Source organism: Python bivittatus, unplaced genomic scaffold, assembly GCF_059951505.1.
Source record: "Python bivittatus isolate LINGU-HERP-01145 unplaced genomic scaffold, Pbiv_v1 ctg000840_np1212, whole genome shotgun sequence".
Classification (NCBI taxonomy): Eukaryota; Metazoa; Chordata; class Lepidosauria; order Squamata; family Pythonidae; genus Python; species Python bivittatus.
The window spans coordinates 17,429,569-17,450,031 of record NW_028277113.1 but is presented as its reverse complement, the minus strand read 5'-3'; the positions used below and the strand labels follow the sequence as shown (position 1 = coordinate 17,450,031).

The 20,463-nt window shown below is 38.4% G+C and overlaps 1 protein-coding gene across 3 annotated transcripts in view; it reads left to right on the top strand.

Moving 5' to 3' along the window:
• JARID2 (jumonji and AT-rich interaction domain containing 2) overlaps positions 1 to 20,463 on the top strand; it is a 242,979-nt gene that overhangs the window by 183,053 nt on the left and 39,463 nt on the right. For 2 of the 3 annotated variants that reach the window (XM_088130622.1, XM_088130623.1), the window contains 2 exons: positions 11,295 to 11,471; positions 13,880 to 14,109. In XM_088130622.1, the coding sequence (XP_087986748.1) occupies positions 11,295 to 11,471; positions 13,880 to 14,109 (407 nt within the window). Of the gene's footprint in view, positions 1 to 19; positions 156 to 11,294; positions 11,472 to 13,879; positions 14,110 to 20,463 lie in introns of those variants that run through there. The other variant, XM_025169216.2, reaches the window with a different exon arrangement.

Here is a 20,463-nt window from a genome sequence, read left to right as displayed (position 1 = left end):
TCTCCTACTACCACAACCCTGTCAGGTGGTACCCTGATGAGGATACAACTCTATACAAGCCAGGACCAAAATAAAGCAGAGTCCTAGGTTATTAGATTGAAGCAAATGCATCTTTCAGACCTCCTGCCTGAACGCATAGAGGCTGGAGAGAAGCGGTAGGTCTTTCTGCATGCTCATGTTCTCCCCCTGTTCAGGCAAATGTCTGAATTGGGGCTCTTGGACACAGTGTAAATTATGGTTAGTTTAAAACCTGTCAGACCAGCAGCAACTGTCTCATTCATAAATAAATCTCTTATGCATGTTTTTGTATTAGTTTATTTCTGCCGACAGTTCTGTAAAGGGCTTGTAAGCCTCAAATAGAGCAATATTCTGAGTTCCCACTCTCCAACCAATATGCCAGGATTTTTTCTGTACATGTAGTCCCCAGGTTAAGAATGCCCAGTTTACGGACAACCCATAGTTAAGAACGGAGCCTATTGTAGCAAAATTCGAGTTAAATACACAACGATTCGAGTTAAATACACAGTGGTTCAAATTAAGTACACAATACTACTTACACAGTATTATACAATAATACTGTTCCGGCTTACATACAAATTCAACTTAAGGACAGACCTTGGGAACAGAACTCTTTCTAAAACTGGGGACTACCTGTATAGAAGACATAACCATTAAACAACTTATCCAGATCCTTCTTCCCAAATAGTTATATCTATCATTATTTCGGTAGTTAGGAAGAAACATGCCCCATGTTGCTTTATTAAATGGAAATATGCTCTATATATACTGAAACAAGGAATAGTTTATGGATTAAAGAAATTGGTGCAATTATATATATACTTTGAGCATGTGTTCTAATCTTTGCTCTTTAATTTATCTTTATACGGACTGTATTTTTAATTATTATTTATTACATTTCAGTGTAATGGTAGAAAGTTTTCATTTGGGGAATAAATTCCTTTGGAACATTTTCTTTCCACTAAATTACATTGAATTCAAGAAGTATTGACATTTGCAATTCGTTCAGAACATCACCCTTTTTCAGCCATAAGCAAATTGCATTCACAAAAGAAAAAGCAGGGGGGAGGGGGGATATTCCATAGAGGGAAATGGAAAGGAAGGTGTTTGCAGGACATAGAGAACTGCAAGAAAATCTCATCCTCCAGCCTCCACCCACATCTTGGCCAGTAACATTTGTGATTCCACATAATGAGTTTTCTGGAAATAACTCCAGGAAACTCCCCCAAATTTCCGTCCAACCTTTTCAATTACCTTTCACTTATAGTACAATTACTGTACATGTCACATATATATCCATGCCACGTAACCCAGCAGCTCTTAGAGGAAAAAAACAGTTGTGAGAGATTTAGAATATAGGAATGCAATTCCCTGTTAGTTTGCCCATTTTCAATCATTCCTTTCCTCCCCTGCATTTTTTTTTTTTTTTACTATTGGGTTCCAAATGCATGTGTTTAAAGGTAATCATATGTTTGGAATTCTTTGGAGGAAAACAGTGGGTGATGGAAAGGATGATACTAGGGTTTTTTTTTAGTTGCCTCTTTTTTGCTTTATTTGAGTTTTCCAAAGTCTGGTGTCTTCCAGAAGTGCTAGGGATATGAGTTAGTTTCAGCCTTATCAGCCAGCAGTTGTGCTTCCCAGGAACATTTACAGAGGGCAGGAGGATCAAAAAAGTTGAGTTGTCAGCTGCCACCATGTGATCAAAGCCCCGACCATTTTTACAGGCATTGTGGCTTTGAAGTGATAGTCATGGCCACCATCTTGCTTTTCTGCTCCACAGATGCCCCTCTGCATAGGTATCTGCAGGGGAAGGGCAAGAATCAAATGACAAAAATAAGTGTGTGCTATCATGACAGAAGCTCTGCCCCTTTCGTACATTTGCTATGACACCATCCTCATCTACAAAAGAGACAAATCTTATGTCATAACAGCACAACACTTGTTTCATCATTTTGATGAAATTGTTGGATTCTGCGGATGCCTCTTCATAGCTTACTGGGAATTCTAATAGTAGTAGTTCCCAAGCATCTGGAGGCCAGCAGAATGAGGAATGTTAGACTGTTTCTCTAAGGAAGAGCATATTTTTTATTTATTTCAATCATGACCCAATCTTAGAGCTGCACTCCCTAAAATAATGTAAGAAGTTGCTGCTAGGCGTGGTATTGTTGCTGATTATTTATAATAAGCTAGCTGGCATCTTCATTCACCCTGCTAAAATTCAGCTTAAAATTCAGTTTTCAAATATTCACCCAAAGGAAACGGGCTCCCCCCCCCCAAATGATATATCAGTGATGATAGAAGGCATTTCTGAAATGAAAGCTATCCAATACTTGTTCATTCTCTGTAAACTAAATACAGAACTGCAAGTTATTTTCCATGCTTCAGGGAAGCTATTCAAGTGTGTATGCATTACCCTTGTTCTATCACATTAATTATCATTATACAAGATTCTAGAAGTTTCGGAGTGTTTGATAGTGGTAACAAATATGACCAGTGAAGGCTGCACTCTGTGTTTATTTTTTCCTGTGCCACATGTTTTTTTTTTCCTTTGCATCCAATTAAAAAAATAGCATCCTGTCTTTTCCCAACAGAAGGGAAGACACTGCTCCTGTAAAGGTTTCTGTTAAATAATGATAGTTATTAAACTCTCATTCATGTTTAGCAGTCAGATGTAAGCTTAAGTGCTCCTGACATATTCACTAAATGTAGTTAAACAAATCAGTGTTTTTAAAGAAATGTAGGCATGGAACATATTTTAATACTAACCTCTAATTATAACATAAACAGCAATAATCACATGTGGCATGCTTGTCTTTTTTACTACAGAATAAAAATTTTCAAAATGCCTTATAACAAATGTATTTATTTTATAATTACATGGATAAATCCCTAAACTAGCATTGTTGGTTTTATCATGAAAGTTTTTGAGCAGTTAAGTTCTACAGTGAACAGCAAGCATAGTTGATATGATGTTTTTACTTCAGCTATGATTAGTAGAGGTACTAAATTTGTAACTTTAATAAATTTTCTGAAAAATAAGCCTTTTAACATGAATTTCGTTATAATCAGTTTAAAAAAAGAATATACATTATGTTACTGAAAAGTATTGGATATTTTACAACTTTATTCATTTTCATATTTTTGCTACTGTTGTGAGACTTTACTTCTTTTTTACTTAGTGATTCAAATTGAGACTGAGCTTAAGTGAGTTACTTCGTGTCAGATTTAGTCTCATAGCAGAACTGAGCCTAAATGAAAGTAAATTCTGCATGTTCAAGTTTTCTTGCATATATAGTATGCTAATAGGAAGTGAGAATATATAAAAGTATTTATGGGCAGTTTTCACTATATTGCAAGAATAGCAAGGATTATAGATAAATAAGATTGAATCAGATAGTCTTCAGAGGAGGAGGAGGCGGCATTCTGTATAGTTGGTGCTTTTCTTTTCTTTTTTAAGATTTTTATCCCACCTTTTTTTTCATATACAACTCAAGGTGGCAAACATATCGATACTCCTTCCTCCTCCTATTTTCCCCACAACAACAACCCTGTGAGGTGAGTTGGACTGAAAGAAAGGGACTGGCCCAAAGCCACCCAGCCGGCTTTCATGCCTGAGGCAGGACTAGAACTCACAGTCTCCTGGTTTCTAGCCTGGAGCCTTAACCACTAGATCAAACTGGTTCTCTTCCTCATCAGCTCAACCTGGCCTGCATCTGACAGCTAGAGGGGAAAACTCAGACATCTCTTCTGATTTCATTCCTGAACTCTGTCCCTGCACTGCTGCTTGACATAGTATTTGGATTTTCAGTTTGTTGACCCTGATTTCCTTCTTTGATTTTGTCTTTGATTTTTTTTTCCTTAGTGATTTTACTTGAGATTTCCTGTTTCCATTCTGGGCTGATTCTAGATGACTATGAATTGACTCTGGGTTCTCTTCAAGAGACATTGAGACCTAAGCAGAAAACCAATTGGCCAAAACATACATAACAATTCTGTGTGTGTGTGTGTGTGTGTGTGTATTCCAAGGTTCTGGTAAAAAGCCACGAAGTTTGGTATTGCTTCCTAACTTAATCTCTGAAAGGCTTTGCATTTTAAAGTATTGTAATCCCCTCTCTCCAAAACCACACACAAACAGTTCCTCAAATTCCCACCCCACCCACATGTTTCCTGTCTCCAAAAATCCACAAGGGCCTCCTCAAGTAACAATAGGGTCTGCTGCAGTTGTGTGCATTTTGGGCTCAGGTTAAACAAAGTTAAATCAGCATAGTCCAAAAACAAACTGCAAATGTATTTGAGCAGTTAAGAAAATGTATATAGGCAAGGGATTTTTTAAAATTATTTTTTCATGCTTTCAGTTTTTCTGTGAGATTCTACAATGCAAAAACAACAAAAAAAACTACACAGCTTCCCTTCTTCGTTGTATTAGGAAGAAAGGTTCAGACTAGAGATTTCAGAGATTTGTGTTTTTTGTTGTTTGAGAAATGAATGTGGTTTCTCACCTGTAATCTCAAGTGATATAGTCCAGAAATAGATTACCCACCTCTAATAGAACAAGGCCACTGAGAAAATTATTGGCAACAACTGCAACATACTTTGCTAAGGTTAACAAATAGGACAAAGTACTTTAATTCAATTTGCAGTGAAAATGAGTATATTGCCAGCCAAATGGAAAAAGGAGAACGTAGAAGGGACTTCTTGAAACCAGAAACTGCAACAGAGAGACTCTAAAGCAGATTTTCCCATCTGTGTGATCCCCATAATTTTTGACCATTTGCTTTACTGGCCAGAGATTATGGAAATTATACTTCAGCAGTTTAAAGTATATTCAGCTTATTTTAAAAGCTAGGATCCGGGTTGACAGTGTGCCAAAAGGTGTGATATTTCCAAGCCTCTCATCTCTTTTCTTGTCCCTCTGCTTTATAATTACCATCTGATCAGTCAATCAGTCAATGGATGAGAAAGGATAACGGTTGAGTGGAGTGTGGTAAAAAGTTGCACTTCTAGTTCCATAATGGTTGTAGAAGGTGGTGATTCAGGAACAGAATAGGAGCAGGCAGGAGATCTGACTGCTTAGGCATGAGGGTTTCCTGCTAGGAGCTTTCCCTGACTCTCAATCAAGCACTATATAATGTACTATAGTAATGTATTACTTGGGAGATTTTTCCAGAGGCATTTTGGGATATATGTGGTGGGAGTATGTGTTTGCAACCAATTCATAGCAGCTTTTGGAATCTCTAAATGGGGATCTCTTCCTGTTCCAAACTTTATCTGGTAAGTAGGGGATAGGATGGAAGTAGAACAGAGCTGTAGTTACCATCCAATAAATACCTTACATTTCTGGTCCCCTGGTTTAACATTAGCATTGGGCAGAAAGGGGGCTTCTTCTTTTTCAGGTTATGATGGCAGTTGGGACCGGAAACTCTGTCACTAAGCAACACAGTCATAAAGCACAACATCACATAACCATGTTAAGCTAGGACCTCATGTGATCATGGCTTCTGACTTCCTGCTGCTTCTCCATTGACTTTGCTTGTGGGAAGCCAGCAGGGAATGTCAAATCGTGATCATGTGACTGCAGGGACACTGCAATGGCTGGAACTCTGAGAAACTGTCATAAGTCCCTCTCATTCAGCACTGTTGTAACTTTGAACAGTCACTTAACAAATGGTCGTAACCCAAGGACTACCTGTAGTTGTGTCTTTCTGTATTCCTTCATGTTTTATGTGGTGTGTGTGTGTGTGTTTTTCTTTCAAAGTAGACCTGTAATGGTATGAAAGAGAAACTTGGAGGGAGTTACTTAATGGAAAAGCCAGGTTGTGCATAATTCTCTGGTAGGAATGTGCTGATTATGGGACAAGTGTTTCCCTATTGTAGAATGTGATGTCAGTATACTGTCTCAATTCACACTGATATTCAGGAGGGAGAACTGAAAATTTTATAAATCTTATGGGATTTGATGAGCTTTCGGCTATTAGAAAAAACAAAATAGGATGTCCTTACCGAGAGTTGTCCTGGGCGCTTGGCATTGCATTGCTTACCCCTGCTGTAAAATGGCTTTATTTTTATGTTTTGTTTTAGTGTGTTTGATGTCTTACACTACATACACAGATGTGGGTGTTATGGGTAGAGTCACTGGGATTTGGATGTCATATATATTTAGTAAATTATAATTAAGATCATCATCATCATCATCTCATGCTTGGTTCATCTGCTTTCAGCTACTGATCTTCCTCCTCATCTCTTGGGTCTCACTATCTAGGAAGATCTGATACTGCCTCTTTTTTCATCTTTGAAATGTTTGGAAGTAGTTTATTAATTATGGGATTTAATTCATGTTCAATTTTTCTGTAGTTACGTAATCTCATGTTTTCAAGCAAATCCTACTTTGCCCAGCCTTCATGCTTCAGCATGATTCATAGTAAGCATTGATTGTCAGTGTCCTCTCCCTTCCCATACCTCATTTTTACTTTAGAATTCTCCTTGTCTTTTAGCATTCAAAACAAAAATGTATGTTCTCAATATTTTCAAATACTCTTCAGTATTTGGATCTTAGTTTGATCCAATTGCTTGGAGGTCATCCAAGGAGAATCTGTCATCAAACATAGCCTTAGTAATAAAAAATAAAAATATTTGCTGAAAAACATAATCCTTCTATTTTCTTGTGTTATAATATTCATTATTATTCCCTTTGTTGTTTATCTTGTTCTCTTCTCTGAGAGTGAGAAGAAAGATAGGTTGTTTCCTTTAGACAATTTCAGTGTCCGCAGCCAGCCTATCCCTTATCTATTCCTTTCCTACAAAAAAAATAACATCCTCTAAATCCCATCCACATGCCACTTCCATAAAGAATAAACAATTATGATATGTTTTCTCCACTCCCACTACCTGCTTTAGAGGGGATGGTAGCAGTGGGCATAAAATTGAACTATATGTCACAGCCATAATACTAGGCTGTCTAAGGTCCACTAGCGCGGGAGGACAGATGCTTTGAAGGGCAGGCAGAGTCTTTCTGCAGACTTTAAATTGACCCTCTCAAGAACTGCTCCTGTTTATTGAGGCATACATGCAGAGAGCAAGCCTATATATTGTTACTCTATTTCCTCTTGGAAACAACAGACCTGAGTCTCTTATACCAGATGGATCCTTTACGTCATACTAGCTAGTACAAAAGCAGCCTTTAAATAGATCAAATTACCTTTGCATTGACATGCCTGTGTGTAAATAGAATCTTATTTACACACAGGTAAATATCTAATTTAGATATTTACTGAGTATTTAGATAAGACCAGATCTGGCCTTATCTAAATACTCAGGGGAAGACAAGGCAATATATCTAGGATTTCCCACCTATATGTATCATTAAATGAAGCCTCTTGTCAAACAGGGGAGAACCCTTAATACATAAGAAATGTAGCCTTTGGCATGGCAAAACAAAAGGCCCCCATATCATGATGTAGCTTTATTCGCTGTGAAGGCTTCAATTGTTTTAGTGTTTCTCAAGAGTACAGCTGAGTTGTATTTAATTGTGAGAAGAAAAAAAGGATTAGAAAAAGGAAAGGGGGAGCCCAGGCATATATTTCACAGAAAAGAATCCAATTTTTCAGAAACCACAGCCCAAATTACACAGAAGGCTGTTGGACTGAAATAGCTTCTATTGAGTTTATAATGTACCAATTTGATTTGTGCCCAGATGAAAAAAAACACATTTAATTTGCACTTCAATAAATATGGTGAACATTTTGCCAGGTATTCTTAGAAGTAAATAGATGCTGTCTTACATTCTTGGTTTCAAACATTGTTCTCTTTAAAAAAAAAAAAAGTATATCAAGCTAAGAGGGGGAAAAAAAGGCTTGATGCAATGACCAATATTTTTGTTCATGTTTCCCCATTATTTTGCAAGTTGCTGCTTTCAGCTTGGTTTGATGAAGAATTCTGTGTTTTGCTTCTAAATGCTGTCTAGTGGGATTTGCACCAGACTGGTTTATTTTTCATCTTTGTCATGCAGAATTCAAGACTTACACTATTTACTTTTTTTAATCTTGCCAAGAGGATGTAACTGTTTAGCTCTATGTTTATATGGGTTTGTTACTTTCCATAACCATTGTCAAAAACAACATTGCATTTGATCTTTGAGATAGTACTAATAAAATAAATGCCTTTCAGTAATTTTTAACATTTTGAATTTTTAAAAGTTTTTAAAGTTAAGATGAATATTAATAATGTTAACCCTTACTTTAATGCTAATTAGAAGCCCCTTTTGGACTTTTTGCATGAAACAGAAAAAAATGAAATTATGATATATGGATTTGATGATTAGTAAAATTAATAAATTATAGAAAACATGGATGTTAAGTCGTAATCTTAGAGTAAGAGTTTAATCTATGTTTTACTTATATCTGCTGTAAAAGAAGTCGGAATTCATTCTTTTTTTTTTGTATTTCTGGTTCTTTTTTTCCTTTTCTTTATTTTTCTGCTCTTCTGCTTCTCTTCTTTCTCTTTATTCTTTCTTTTCTTCTATTCTTTTTCTCAATTATTCGTTCTTGTTAATTTTTATCTTTCTTTTTTTAAAAAAATTTAATAAAGTTATTATAAAAAAATAATGTTAATCCTTACCTCAATAACAGATGATATTTAATCACACCAACTCACACATTAGATGTTGTGCCATTATCTGTTTTTCCCATTCTCCTCTCTGAATTAAAGTCCCAATCTCAAAATGTGTCATTCTCTTTCCCTTACTTTACAGACCTAAGTTACAAAGGGCTTTGGATCGAACTGTAAATTATCTAGGTACTCTCAAGGCAGTACATAGAATCCAGGAATTCTTAATGGAATAGATTCTCTATGGGTGTGTGTAAAATTGGAGTCAGGGGGGGGGAACCTCAACTGAAAAATTTAATCATTCTACTGGCAGCCTCATAGAGGTTATAGCATTGGAATTCCTGAGTAGGCTTCATGACCCAGGGCTGGTTAGTCCAAATGTGGCTGATTGTGTTACCTAATAGTGAGCTTTTTAGAAGTATGATGAAACACGATCATTTTATTGACATATGGTTTGCATTTCTGACACGTGCACATAAAAATAAAAATCATAAACATTTGTCATCTTAAACTTCTTTCCAATAGACTAATGAAGGTAAATGGCAAATGAAAAGGTCCTGAGGCGCTTTTGTTTGAGAAGTGATGCTAGGTTATCTGGCTTTCTTACCTTAAAGCTATATTATAAATAATTTATGCATTATTACATTCTACCTTTTGGTACTTTATTACATTTATTTGTTAGATTTATATCCTACCTTTCCTCCAGGAACTCAGGGTAGCATGCATATCGCTGTCTTGTGAATTTTTTTTCCCACCAGAACAGCTACCCTGCTGGATAGGTTGGACTGAGAGATAATTACCCAATGAACTTCAGTGGCTAAGACTAGACTTGAACTAGTGTCTCCCTGATTCTAGTCTAATGCTTGAACCTATCACACTACGCTGGATCTCCATTGTAGTACACTGGCCTCCATATTCCATGTTGTTCATGTTCTGCTCATGACAGGCACAGCATTTTTATATTATAAGGATGGGTAGGGGAAATCTTGCATTTATGGAAACCAAGAGGACCATGTACTGGAGACATATTAGTCCATCCTTTGTTCAAAAATGGTCATAGGGCTGGTCTAAAAATATAAAATACTGTGTATGAATATATGTGAGTTCCTTAAAAGATGAAAAGGGGGATCTTAAATGCTTTCATCTCTACAGTGAGATGTTTTAGGCACTGTTCTCTCTCTTAGACTCCAGTTCAAGTGAGTTGAAAGGCAAGAGTATCTGAACTAAAGGAGTGCTAATAAGACCAGTATTCATATGCTGTTTTCACTATTTAGGAAAGATATGCATTTGGGCCACATCAAAAGCATGCCCCCCAAACTGTTCTTCGGTTGAATGGAGTCTTTAGCTGAGGTGCAGAGCAGTTTTCCAATTTAGAAATAGGAAGGACTAAGTTTCAGCATCAGTGTCTGAGCAGAGGAGGGAGGTCAAAAGATCATGACAGCACAAAGCACAAACACATATATACTGCCATCTTGCCTTTTTGATACTCCCCTATCAACAGCCCTGTGGAACCATGCCCATCACATGAAAATTTCTTTAATAAATGCATTAGGTGATTCAGGTAAGAACTGTTGCTCAGGCCACTTGAAAACGACCTTCCCAATTCAAATAATCCCCACCATTTCTGTCTCTGTTCCTATAGCTTTCCTTGACACACACAAATTAAGGAGGCACCGCTTGCCCCACTCAAAGAGGTGAAGTACAGTAGTTCAGTTTCATATGCAAACTTTTAGGGAGCTATGTTGCATACACAGGCAGGAAAAAAAGAGACAATCCTGAACCACAAATGTACAGGTAGTCCTCACTTAACAACCCAACAACCAGTTGGGACCAGAATCTCGATCGTTGAGCGAAGCGGTCATTAAGTGATCTCCTGGATTGTTAAGCAGACGGCGCTAAAGAACAAAAGGGCTGCCTGCCAGATGGTTTCAGTTCCGCGTGGAGCTGAAATCCTCCCTGCAGGCAGCCTTTTTGCTCTCAAATGTTCCTAAAGCCCGCCGAAGGGTATGCCCTCCCATCCGTGGACGGAAGGGAAATCCTACTTGGGGGCTGGAGGAACAGAGCTCAAATCTTCAGGATTTGAGTTCTGTTCCTGCCCACTGCTGAGAGGGTAGGGGAAACCTCTCAGCAGTGTGCAGGTATGGAGCTCAAATCCTGAAGATTTGTACTTCATTCCTGTGCACTGCTGAGAGGGGAGGGGAAACCTCTCAGGAGTGCCCAAGTATGGAGCTCAAATCTTCAGGATTTGAGCTCCATTTCTGCACATGGCTGAGAGCAAAACTGTCCCCTCCATTTGCAACCTTCTCTGCACTGACTTTCTGGGAAGCTGGCAGAAAAGATTGCAAATGGCAATCAGTGATTGTGGGATGCTTGGCAACTGGTCATAAATGCGAGCCAGTTGCCAAGTGTCCTAAATGAGGCAATGTGACTGCAGTGGGGGGGTGGCACAGCGTTTTACGACGGCCGGAAGTGCTTTACGGGGCATAAAGCACCTTTCTGAGGCCATTATAACTTCAAACCATTGTTAAACAAACAGTTGTTAAGCGAGGACTACCTGTACTCATCCATCTCATTGAGCACTTACTCTGTATTCCTCAAAGGCTTTGCTTTTAATTAGTTTTAATTAAATTAGTTTTCAGTCAGTTATAATATTTATGTTCCTGACTTGTTTTCAGGTTCTCCTGCCCTGCCCAGCAGCATGGTATACTTTGGAAGTTCTCAGGATGAGGAGGAAGAGGAGGAAGATGATGAAGAAACTGAGGATGCAAAAGTGACCACAAATAATGCTTCATCTTCGTGCCAGTCTACTCCTAGGAAAGGGAAAACACAGAAGCACGTTCCTAATGGACATGGTATGTCCTTAAATATTCAGTTGAGGTGGAGGACTTTGGTGATGAGACAGACAACCAAGACAAAATTGGAATCCTCACTTCTGCACAGCATATTTGTGAGACATGTAACAAATGTTAGGCCAACCGAAAATTATAGGACTTGATACCCAGCATACATGAAGGCAACCAGTTAGGGAGCCTGTCCTAAAAGGGTTACCATTTTGACTAAGAACAAACATCAATCCTTTTTAAAACCTGATTTAAGTAATTTAATTTCATGATGTGTTGGTGTGTTTTGTCTGCTTCAGAATCACATTCTAATGGTTTCTTATGGGGTCTCTCTTTTCCGTTGAAACTAAAACCAGAGCAAAAAGTCAGTGTTGACTAAACATACATACTGCAAACAGCATTATATTCATTCCACATTTGGTATCCTGTCTAATTGCTAGGTTAATATATCAGCGCTGGCACTAATACAGCCTGCTTATTTTTTTAGGATCACATCAATTATTTCTTTGCAAATCAGCAAAGCTGCCTTAGTCACAATGCATTTTCTTCACGTGACCTTCATGTCATATCCAGATAAATTGATCAATGCCTTGTCGGTAGAGCTTGAAAAATGTATTTGGCATTGAATAGCTGGAAGTCCTAAACTGTAACAGCCAGAATGAAATAATAGCTGGGCCACTATCCCCCACAAAAGTCATACATATTCTATTGACATTGGCAGCACCTTCGCAGTAAATCAGTTCTGTGTTCTTTCTCTAGGACTCAATGATGAATTCTCCTGCTTTCGCACCCCTGCCTTACTTTGCTGTGTCCTGACCAGGGAATGCCTAGTCAGCTTCTCTCCGCAAAAGAAAATGTTTCTTTTCACAGCTCGTTTCTGTGAGGAGAAAGTGACAATTCTTATGGAGCTGTTTCCTGGCTTGTTTAGTTTCTTAAGCCAGCTTTCCTTGAGTCACATAATTAAAGTAGGAAATGCTGGTTTCATTTCTCCCAGGTCTGTTCTGCAAGAGGTTCTGTTTCCAAAGAATTACTAGGAACAGCCACATTTTTCATGCATCCAAATGCTTCCCTCCTCTCTTTATTGGAAGCTTATCAGGAGATAAGTATCCCTGTTATGTTTTTCTATTGCATTTTTGTTAATTTGAAGGAAGAGAACAATTAACTTCTGTAGCCTATTTTGTTCTGTTCTTTCCTTTCTCTGATGGAAGAGTGGATTGCAGTGGAAATTGTGACACTGAGTTTAGGCTAAGAAATGTACATAAAATTCATTACAGTAGTCATCTAGTTAAAATAAAAAAAAGATGGAAATATTTGACTGCTTAATGATTAGAATAATGTATGGCACAATGGAAAGTGTTTGCAAGAAAGAAGGCAAAGTTGATACAGATTGCAAAAAATATAGGATCCAATGCAGATTGTAATAAATTCTGTGGTTTAACTGCTGTCTGAAATAATGATAGGGTTACCATATAAATGATGGGGCTTATTTATTTTTTAAATAATATTAATCACTGAATGGCATTGCCTCATAGCAGTTAATTAGCTTTATTAGATAAAGCTTAATTAAGTAATGACTTCACTGGCAGTTTCTTCATTTCTTTTAAATTTTGGGAGTTCAGAAGCTAAAGAACAAACAAAATGAACTAGAGCTGGTCAATAACTTTTTTGCCTCATTTTTGAATACTCAGAAAACATCACAGTATCTTTTCCATTTAATTATTTAAACTTCTTCAGCTTCCTGCCCAGTTGTAGTTTCGATCTGTCATTTTTCAGAAGCTGCTGCTGCCACTCCTAATTTTGTTGCTTGTCACTGCGTCATGGTGAGGGAGCATTAATTGGCAGGCATTTCTAGCTTGGCATCATCATGAGTATACTTTGTAGCTGCTGGAGTTGGAATGCCAATCATAGCTCTGTCCTGATAAGGATGACTGGAATGTTTGTGTTGAGCTTAATATTTTGGCAAGTGTTCCCTTTTCTACTTCTTGTTGGAAAAGTTTTAAATTTTCTCACAAATGAGGCTGTGTATCCAAAGGATCTGAAATGGAACCACTGAAACCAGTTGCATACTGTTGGGTTTTCTTTCACTCTTTTGTTATTCTGATGTCCTTTTTTCTAGGGTAATTTTATCCTAATACTTCTTGTTTGGCACAGGTTGAAAGTGCTTTGTAAACCATAGGTATGATTATTGCCTTGACTAAGAATCTTCCCTGGGACATAGATAGAAATGATTATTTGTTTCTAACTCTGCATGTCCTATTGTGATGAACTAATGTGATTTATTTATATCAAGGTAGACATTAATTGCAGCAGCTAATAGTAATGTCATTTTCTACTTGAACTAGAATTAATTTCTTTCATACTCTTGTTACCTTTTTTCTCCTTATGCTTCTTGGGTTTTTTCCCCCCCTTTCCCTGTCCAGTCTTCAATGGATCCAGCAAATCAGTCAAAGAAAGGGAACCTGTTCAGAAACACAAAGTCAAAGAGACCGTGCCAGCAAAGGAACGAAATAGTGAACACAGGTCTGAGAGTCGAAAAGACCAGGCTGCTGCTAATCACCATTCTTCAACAAACACGGGCTTCTCCACAAAAGGGCTCACTGCTAACAACCACCACACCCTTCATCAATCGGCTCAGGATTTAAGGAAACAGGTATTGTGTGATACACCAGCTGGGGCAAGGTGGTATCAATTTATCTTAAGAACTATTTGTTTTACTCCTAGGAAAGATTGAGAGGATTTGAGAAGTGCTCTATGAAATAGTTAGGGTGACTTTCTTTGAACAGATGAGGGAGAGAAATCTTGCATTTGATAGCTGACTCTAAGGCATGATTACCTTCTGTTGCATAAGGGTTCTACTTAATATAAACATGTGTATTCCACTTATTTGCATTATAATTATATAATGTTATTCACATATGGTTTGCACTTTTGACATAGATGAATACAATTCAAAGCTTTAAACCAAAGCCATGTTTTTTATTCCATCTTGTGATAAACTTACTAAAACAAATAGCCATTGAAGAGGTCTTGAGGAGGTACTTCTGTGCAGGAAGTTGTTGATCATCCTACCTGAAAGCCATATTCTGCATAAATTATGCAATACCTTTCAATATATTCTCTAGCATTCTTTCCTTCAGTTATTCCCCAAAATAACAAGCCTGGGGGATACAGTAAGTTGAGAGATAATGATTGGGTCAAAGCCAACTCAGGATGTTTCAGCAGCCAAAAGTGGACTCAAGCCTGCATCTCCTCAAACCTTGGCTAGTATATTAATCACTGATATTGGTAAGGTTTACAAAAATCTGAATTTGGGGAAGACAGGTCAGCCATGATAAACATATCGTCCCCAGCTGATAGAAAAAAGGGATTGAAGTGCTATAGTGAATAAATGCATAAGAGCTAGTGATAATTAATACAAGCTTTGTCATTCTATTTCAAATATATTGAGAAAACAGCCATCTCTGCGCTGAATTTCATGTCAGCTGATAACACAGAGAGTTACATAGAGGGGCCCATCTCTCTAGAATATCTTTCCCTGCCTTTTGTTTCTTCTGTAATGACTTCTTTTTCTCTCTTTGTCATAAGGATTCTTAGGTATAGAGTCAGCAGTCTCCGATACCTCCCTGAACTAACAGAGCCTAAAGCAAGGCTTTGTTCGGCTGATGTTTGTTCAGCTGAAAAAGGCTTGGAAATATCTGTGTGCTTTTGACTCTTTGCCAGTTGGCACCCCTTGAGGTAACTTCCCCATCTGTATTTAGCAATTAGGCCAGGAATCCCAAGCGGTCTTTTGCCAGTTAGTATCTTTTCTTCTTAGCTCTCTGTAAAAGTAAATCAAAATTGACAGTCATAAGGCTCAAACACAGGAGCAAGAAAAAGTGATTTTAGGCTGGTTCAGGTGATCTTTCCTAACTATGGTGCTAGGAATTAGTGCCAGGGCAAAATGTTTCTGTCTCATCTCTTCCAACTGTCCCTCATGCCTTTGGCTGACACTTGATTCTTAGCCTGAATTGAACATCTCAAGTTCCTCTTATGTCAAAACCAAGGAATTGTAGCTTTGTGTCAGTCAAACCTGGATTAGATTTGTTTGATTACCAATTATTTTGTTAACTGCTTTAAAGAGACATTAAGCAGCAATTGTTTTGTTCAAGTGTAATGGGAAACCCAATACTAGCCAGGAATGAAGCCATGAGGACAGTGGGAGGGCAAAGAGGAGTCCTTGGCCTTCATGTACATTCCTGGTTTATAAAACCCAGCATAATCATTCAAACATAGCCCTAATGTTCACAGCTTTGCACTTTTGTTGCTGTGCTTGTCTGAGTTGGTGGAACAGATGTGACAATGAAAGTTCTCTGCGGATCCATGGTGAAATTGGGTCTTTAAGCATTAACCATAGGAATGGCTGAGACTTCTTATACACCCTATTGTGAATATATTTCCTTGATGAAATAGGACAAGAGATGTGATAACACAGAGAGAGGTTTGCACACCATTTAAACAACTGCAGTAGGGCCAGAAGAAAATGCAGACAGACTACTGAAGATAGAAAAAATGTGAGCATCTCCCCCCCCCCCAATATTTATATTTTTTTCTTGATGTAGATAACTTGTCAGAGCCATTTTGTGAAATTGATAATGGTTTTTATTCTCAGCATATAATTTGAAATGTATGAGGGATCCATTTTTGGATAATACTTCAAAGTATCCACAGATTTTATTGGATTTTTTTTTCCCAAGACAGAATGTGTAGGAAGGGAATAAACAGATAAACCAGAGGATGAAGTACTGTGCAATACAATGGTGAGGCTTTTGAGAACTGAGTGTGAAAAACTTTTCATGGCTGATACAAAGTCATTCTTAACTGTTGAGGGATTTTTAACATTATTTTTAATGAATTTTGAATAAATGAAGGTTGTCTTGCATTCATTTCTTTTCCAGACAGGGATACCAACAAATGTTACGCATATACTGTAAAATTAGAACATAATGTACTTACCTTACCTTAAAAGGATTAACTCTCTCTTAGCCGTCATACTAATTCTAGATGTAACCTCTATGTTTATATGAGTCCCTGAATAAGTTCACATTAGAACTCCTATAATAAAAAGGCTATTTTCTCAGTACAAGTAGGTATGCATACAAAGATACAGGTAGTCCTTGCTTAACAATCACAATTGGGACCAGAATTTAGGTCACTAAGCAATGTGGTCGTTAAGCGAATTATCATTGACCGCTTCATTTAGCGACCACAATCCCAGTACTCCCGGCCGCCATCGTTAAGTGAGAATCACAGGTCATTAAGCAGATGGAGTCCCAGGTAAGGAGCACGAGGGTGCCTCAGTGGGGTGGGGGAGGCCCAGCGCAGGCCACGTGTGAGTTGAGGGGGTGCTTCAGTGTGGCACAAAGCTGCAACCACCCCTGGAAACCTCAGCCGCCCCAGCCTGGCCCAGCAGCACTTACAACTGCAGGGGTGGTGCAACTCCCAACTACCCACCTATCTCTGCCCCATCTCTGCCCTTTTGGCTGCCCTGCACAGTGGCAGTAGGTGACAGCAACTACAGGGCTGGGGCTGAAGTAGGGGCCTGAGGCTTTCAGCAGTCTCAGCCAGCTGCTACTGGCCCCAGGCCTTGACTTCAGCCCCAGTGCCGCCACTGCCACTGAGAAATGCCTCCTCAAGTCCCACACCACTGGCCTTCGTTGCCTCTCACAGTTCCCCAAGCTGTGCCTCTTGTTCCTTCCCCAAGTCGTGCGTCCCATACCTTCTGCAAGCTGTGTGTCCCATTCCTTCCCCAAGCGCACCTCTCAATCCTTCTGCAAGCCGTGTGTCCTGTTCCTTCCCCAAGCTGTGCTTCTCGTTCCCTCCCCAAGCGACACATCCCATACCTTCTGCAAGCCAGTGCCCCATTCTCGTGATTCTTTGGAAACCTCCTGGTCTTCCCCAGGTCTCGCAAGAATGGGACTCCAGCTTGCAGAAGGAATGAGAGGTGCAGCTTGGGAAACAGCATGAGGCGGCAAAGGCCGGTGGTGTGGGGCTTGAGGCAGCATTTCTCAGTGGCAGCTGGAACCGAAGTCGAGGCCTGGGGGCAATGGCAGCTGGCTGAGACTGCTGAAGGCCTCGGGCCTCTACTTCAGCCCCGGCACTGCCACCAGTAAGTGCTGCTGTGCAGGGCGGTTAAAAGGGCACAGATGGGGGAGATAGGTAGGTGGGGGGAGTTACAGCACCCCTGCAGCCGTAAGTGCAGGTGGGCTGCCAAGTGCCCAAATTTTGATCACATAACCATGGGGGCACTGCAATGGCCACATCTTCAGGCACAGGTCATAAGTCCATTTTTTCAGCGCCATCATAATTTCAAGCAGGCACTGAACAAATGGTCATTAAGTGAGGACTACCTGTATATAATATTAGCATTAGTTCTTGGCATTATAGTTAGGAATGTAGGAAAAATGTCAACCTATGAGTTTTGTCCCCAAAGAGAATTTTTCTCTCTCTTAGCTCTGGGCTCCCAAACCTTTTCCACTTTTCTATCAGATCTTTTATGTTTTGTGGATGTACATGTTTCTTTCTCCTCTTCTGGTGTAAGTTTCCTCTGCTACTTACATGCTTTCTCTTCCTTGCTCTGTAGCCCCTTTCTCAATCCCTGATGGGTCAAGAAGTTGGGAAGAGTAAGGCATTAATATCCTCTATTGGTTACACAAGCAGCAATCAAATGTTGTTCCAAGACTGAGCTGAGACCTTACACTTCCTTTTTTTAAATAAGCTAATACTGTAATACTAATTCATTAAAAAAAATTCATTAAAAAAAAAAACTAGGAGAACACATTTGTGTCTATTTTTTTAAAACAATTGAGTAAGAGCTGTGTGAAGATAAAATATGTCTCTGAATCTGTGATTGGGGGAAATAGGAAAAAACAGTTTCATGTTTGTGTATGTGTGGTGATTCTTAACTGATTAGCTTGTGTAGTGTAACAAGTGATGAAATCTAATGATTTATCACTGTTACTTTTTACAATTCAATTAACTTCTTTCTTATGTGCTCAGTGTAAGCACTGCCTCGGAATGGAATTCTGACTCTAGAACCTCTATGGTGATCCTGCACAGCGGGCAGTGCAGCCATTTTATTAGACTGGCTCACAAAGGTTGTGGTTTTTGATTAATGGGGGGAGACATGTCAACAGTAGAAAGGTAAGAAACTGCCTATCACAATTACTTTTGCTTCCTTTGATACTGGTTCCTCAGCAGGCTCTTTTAAGGTAATTATAAAGACAGAATTTGTGAACAGTGTAACATCTGGAACCTACTTATCATAATTGGATAGGGTTTTTTTCAGTTTTTTATTTCTTTCTGTATTGAAGATCTTTGTTCAGCATAATATAAATAGTTAAGCAGTCTACTATGGGATTTGTGTATTGTATTTGAGTGAGTTCTGTTCTTTCTGTTGATGTAATGTACAGAAGCATGTTTTTGGAGAGAGACTTTCAGACAGGTCATTTTGGACCTGAAAAAGTAAAAGTTTAATTCAATGTTTAGCTATCTAATGTCATCTTTGTGTTTAGGAACATTCTGTTTAGAAACAAATTGAGGAATTAGTTATGTGTGTATGGTATGTACAACTTTAGAAGATAGTAAAAAGTGTATTTACAAAGCATATGCACTCATGCAGTTCCTTAGCTGGCTCAGAAGGATCTAGCTGGAGGTTTAGGTACTTTATTTAGGTACTTTTTATGTACCAAATTAGTTGTGGTAGGGTGCAGTTTCTAAAACTTCCCCTACAATACTATGCATTTTTATCTTGTCAGTTTTAGTATAGATTACATTTTTCCACCAATTTAAGGAGCTTGCATGCATGGAGAGGACCTGTCATAAGGAAGAGTTTTGTTTTCCCCAAGTGTTGGAAACCACAGCCGTTTCTAAAGATGGTTATGGCTTGAGTTTATAAAAGACTTCTAAAGAAAGTTTTTTGTTTGTTTTTAGGAACCAATTCTGTTCCTCAGAATTCTGCTAAAATAATCACTTTCTTGGGCAATCTGCACTCCACTGTTCTCTGCACTTGGCTCAGGCTTTTAGTTTTATGCTTCATTTTCTTTCTTCACAATTGTCTTCTCTCTTTCCCCCAGTCACATGTGCTCCTCTTTTCATTTTGCTTCTCAGAAGCTTATCTCCAATTTGGTACTTTGTCTTTCTACTTCCATCTCTGACTAATGTTGCTCTAGCACAATCTTTTCCTTAGATGTAGCCATTTATTCTCGACGTTTCTCTTCACACACACTCTTCATGAGCCAAATGTACTTCACCTTGGCTGCTGTTTAATTCCCTATTGTACCTTTTTCCCCTGAGGTTTTTTTTAATGTCTTACCTCTCCATTTACTGTTGTAACCCTGTTGTGCATAAATGTTCTTCATAAAAGCTTAGCCATCTGAACCTGTTAAATGTTTTTGTCGGTATTTATTAAAGGTTTTGTGTGTGAGAGTAAGCTTCTTCAAAAGACTTTTATTGAACAATCAGCTTGTTTCATTCACAGAATTTTATAGAGGCTCAATATGGCATTGTGATCCATTTGTAATCTGTTTTTGTTCTCTTATTAAAGAGAAAGGAAGGCAAAACTGAAATACAGTTCATTAGTGTCAACCACTACTACTCTTACCCATTTAAAAAGAAAGTTCCTTTGGAAACAATAGATCAAAGGAACCCCTTCAAATGTCTGAAAAAGGGATGGGAGTTCAGGATGTAGGGAAATTATATGCATTTTTCTAGCTGGGTTTCCAGAGTAGGAAAAAATAGGGACTTATTTTATCATAATTTTATTCAGAAATAAGGCTGCAACTTTCCCTTTCCTGGTGATGTTCTTTAAAAAGAAATTTAAACATATATCTCAGAAAAATAAATGCTAAATTGGTGATAAGGAGCACTTACTTCAAAATATGAGGAAAAATTAAGTATTGTATCCATTAAGTAGGAAAACTTAATGGAGTAGAGAGTAGTACTATTCACTCAGCTATGTTACATCATT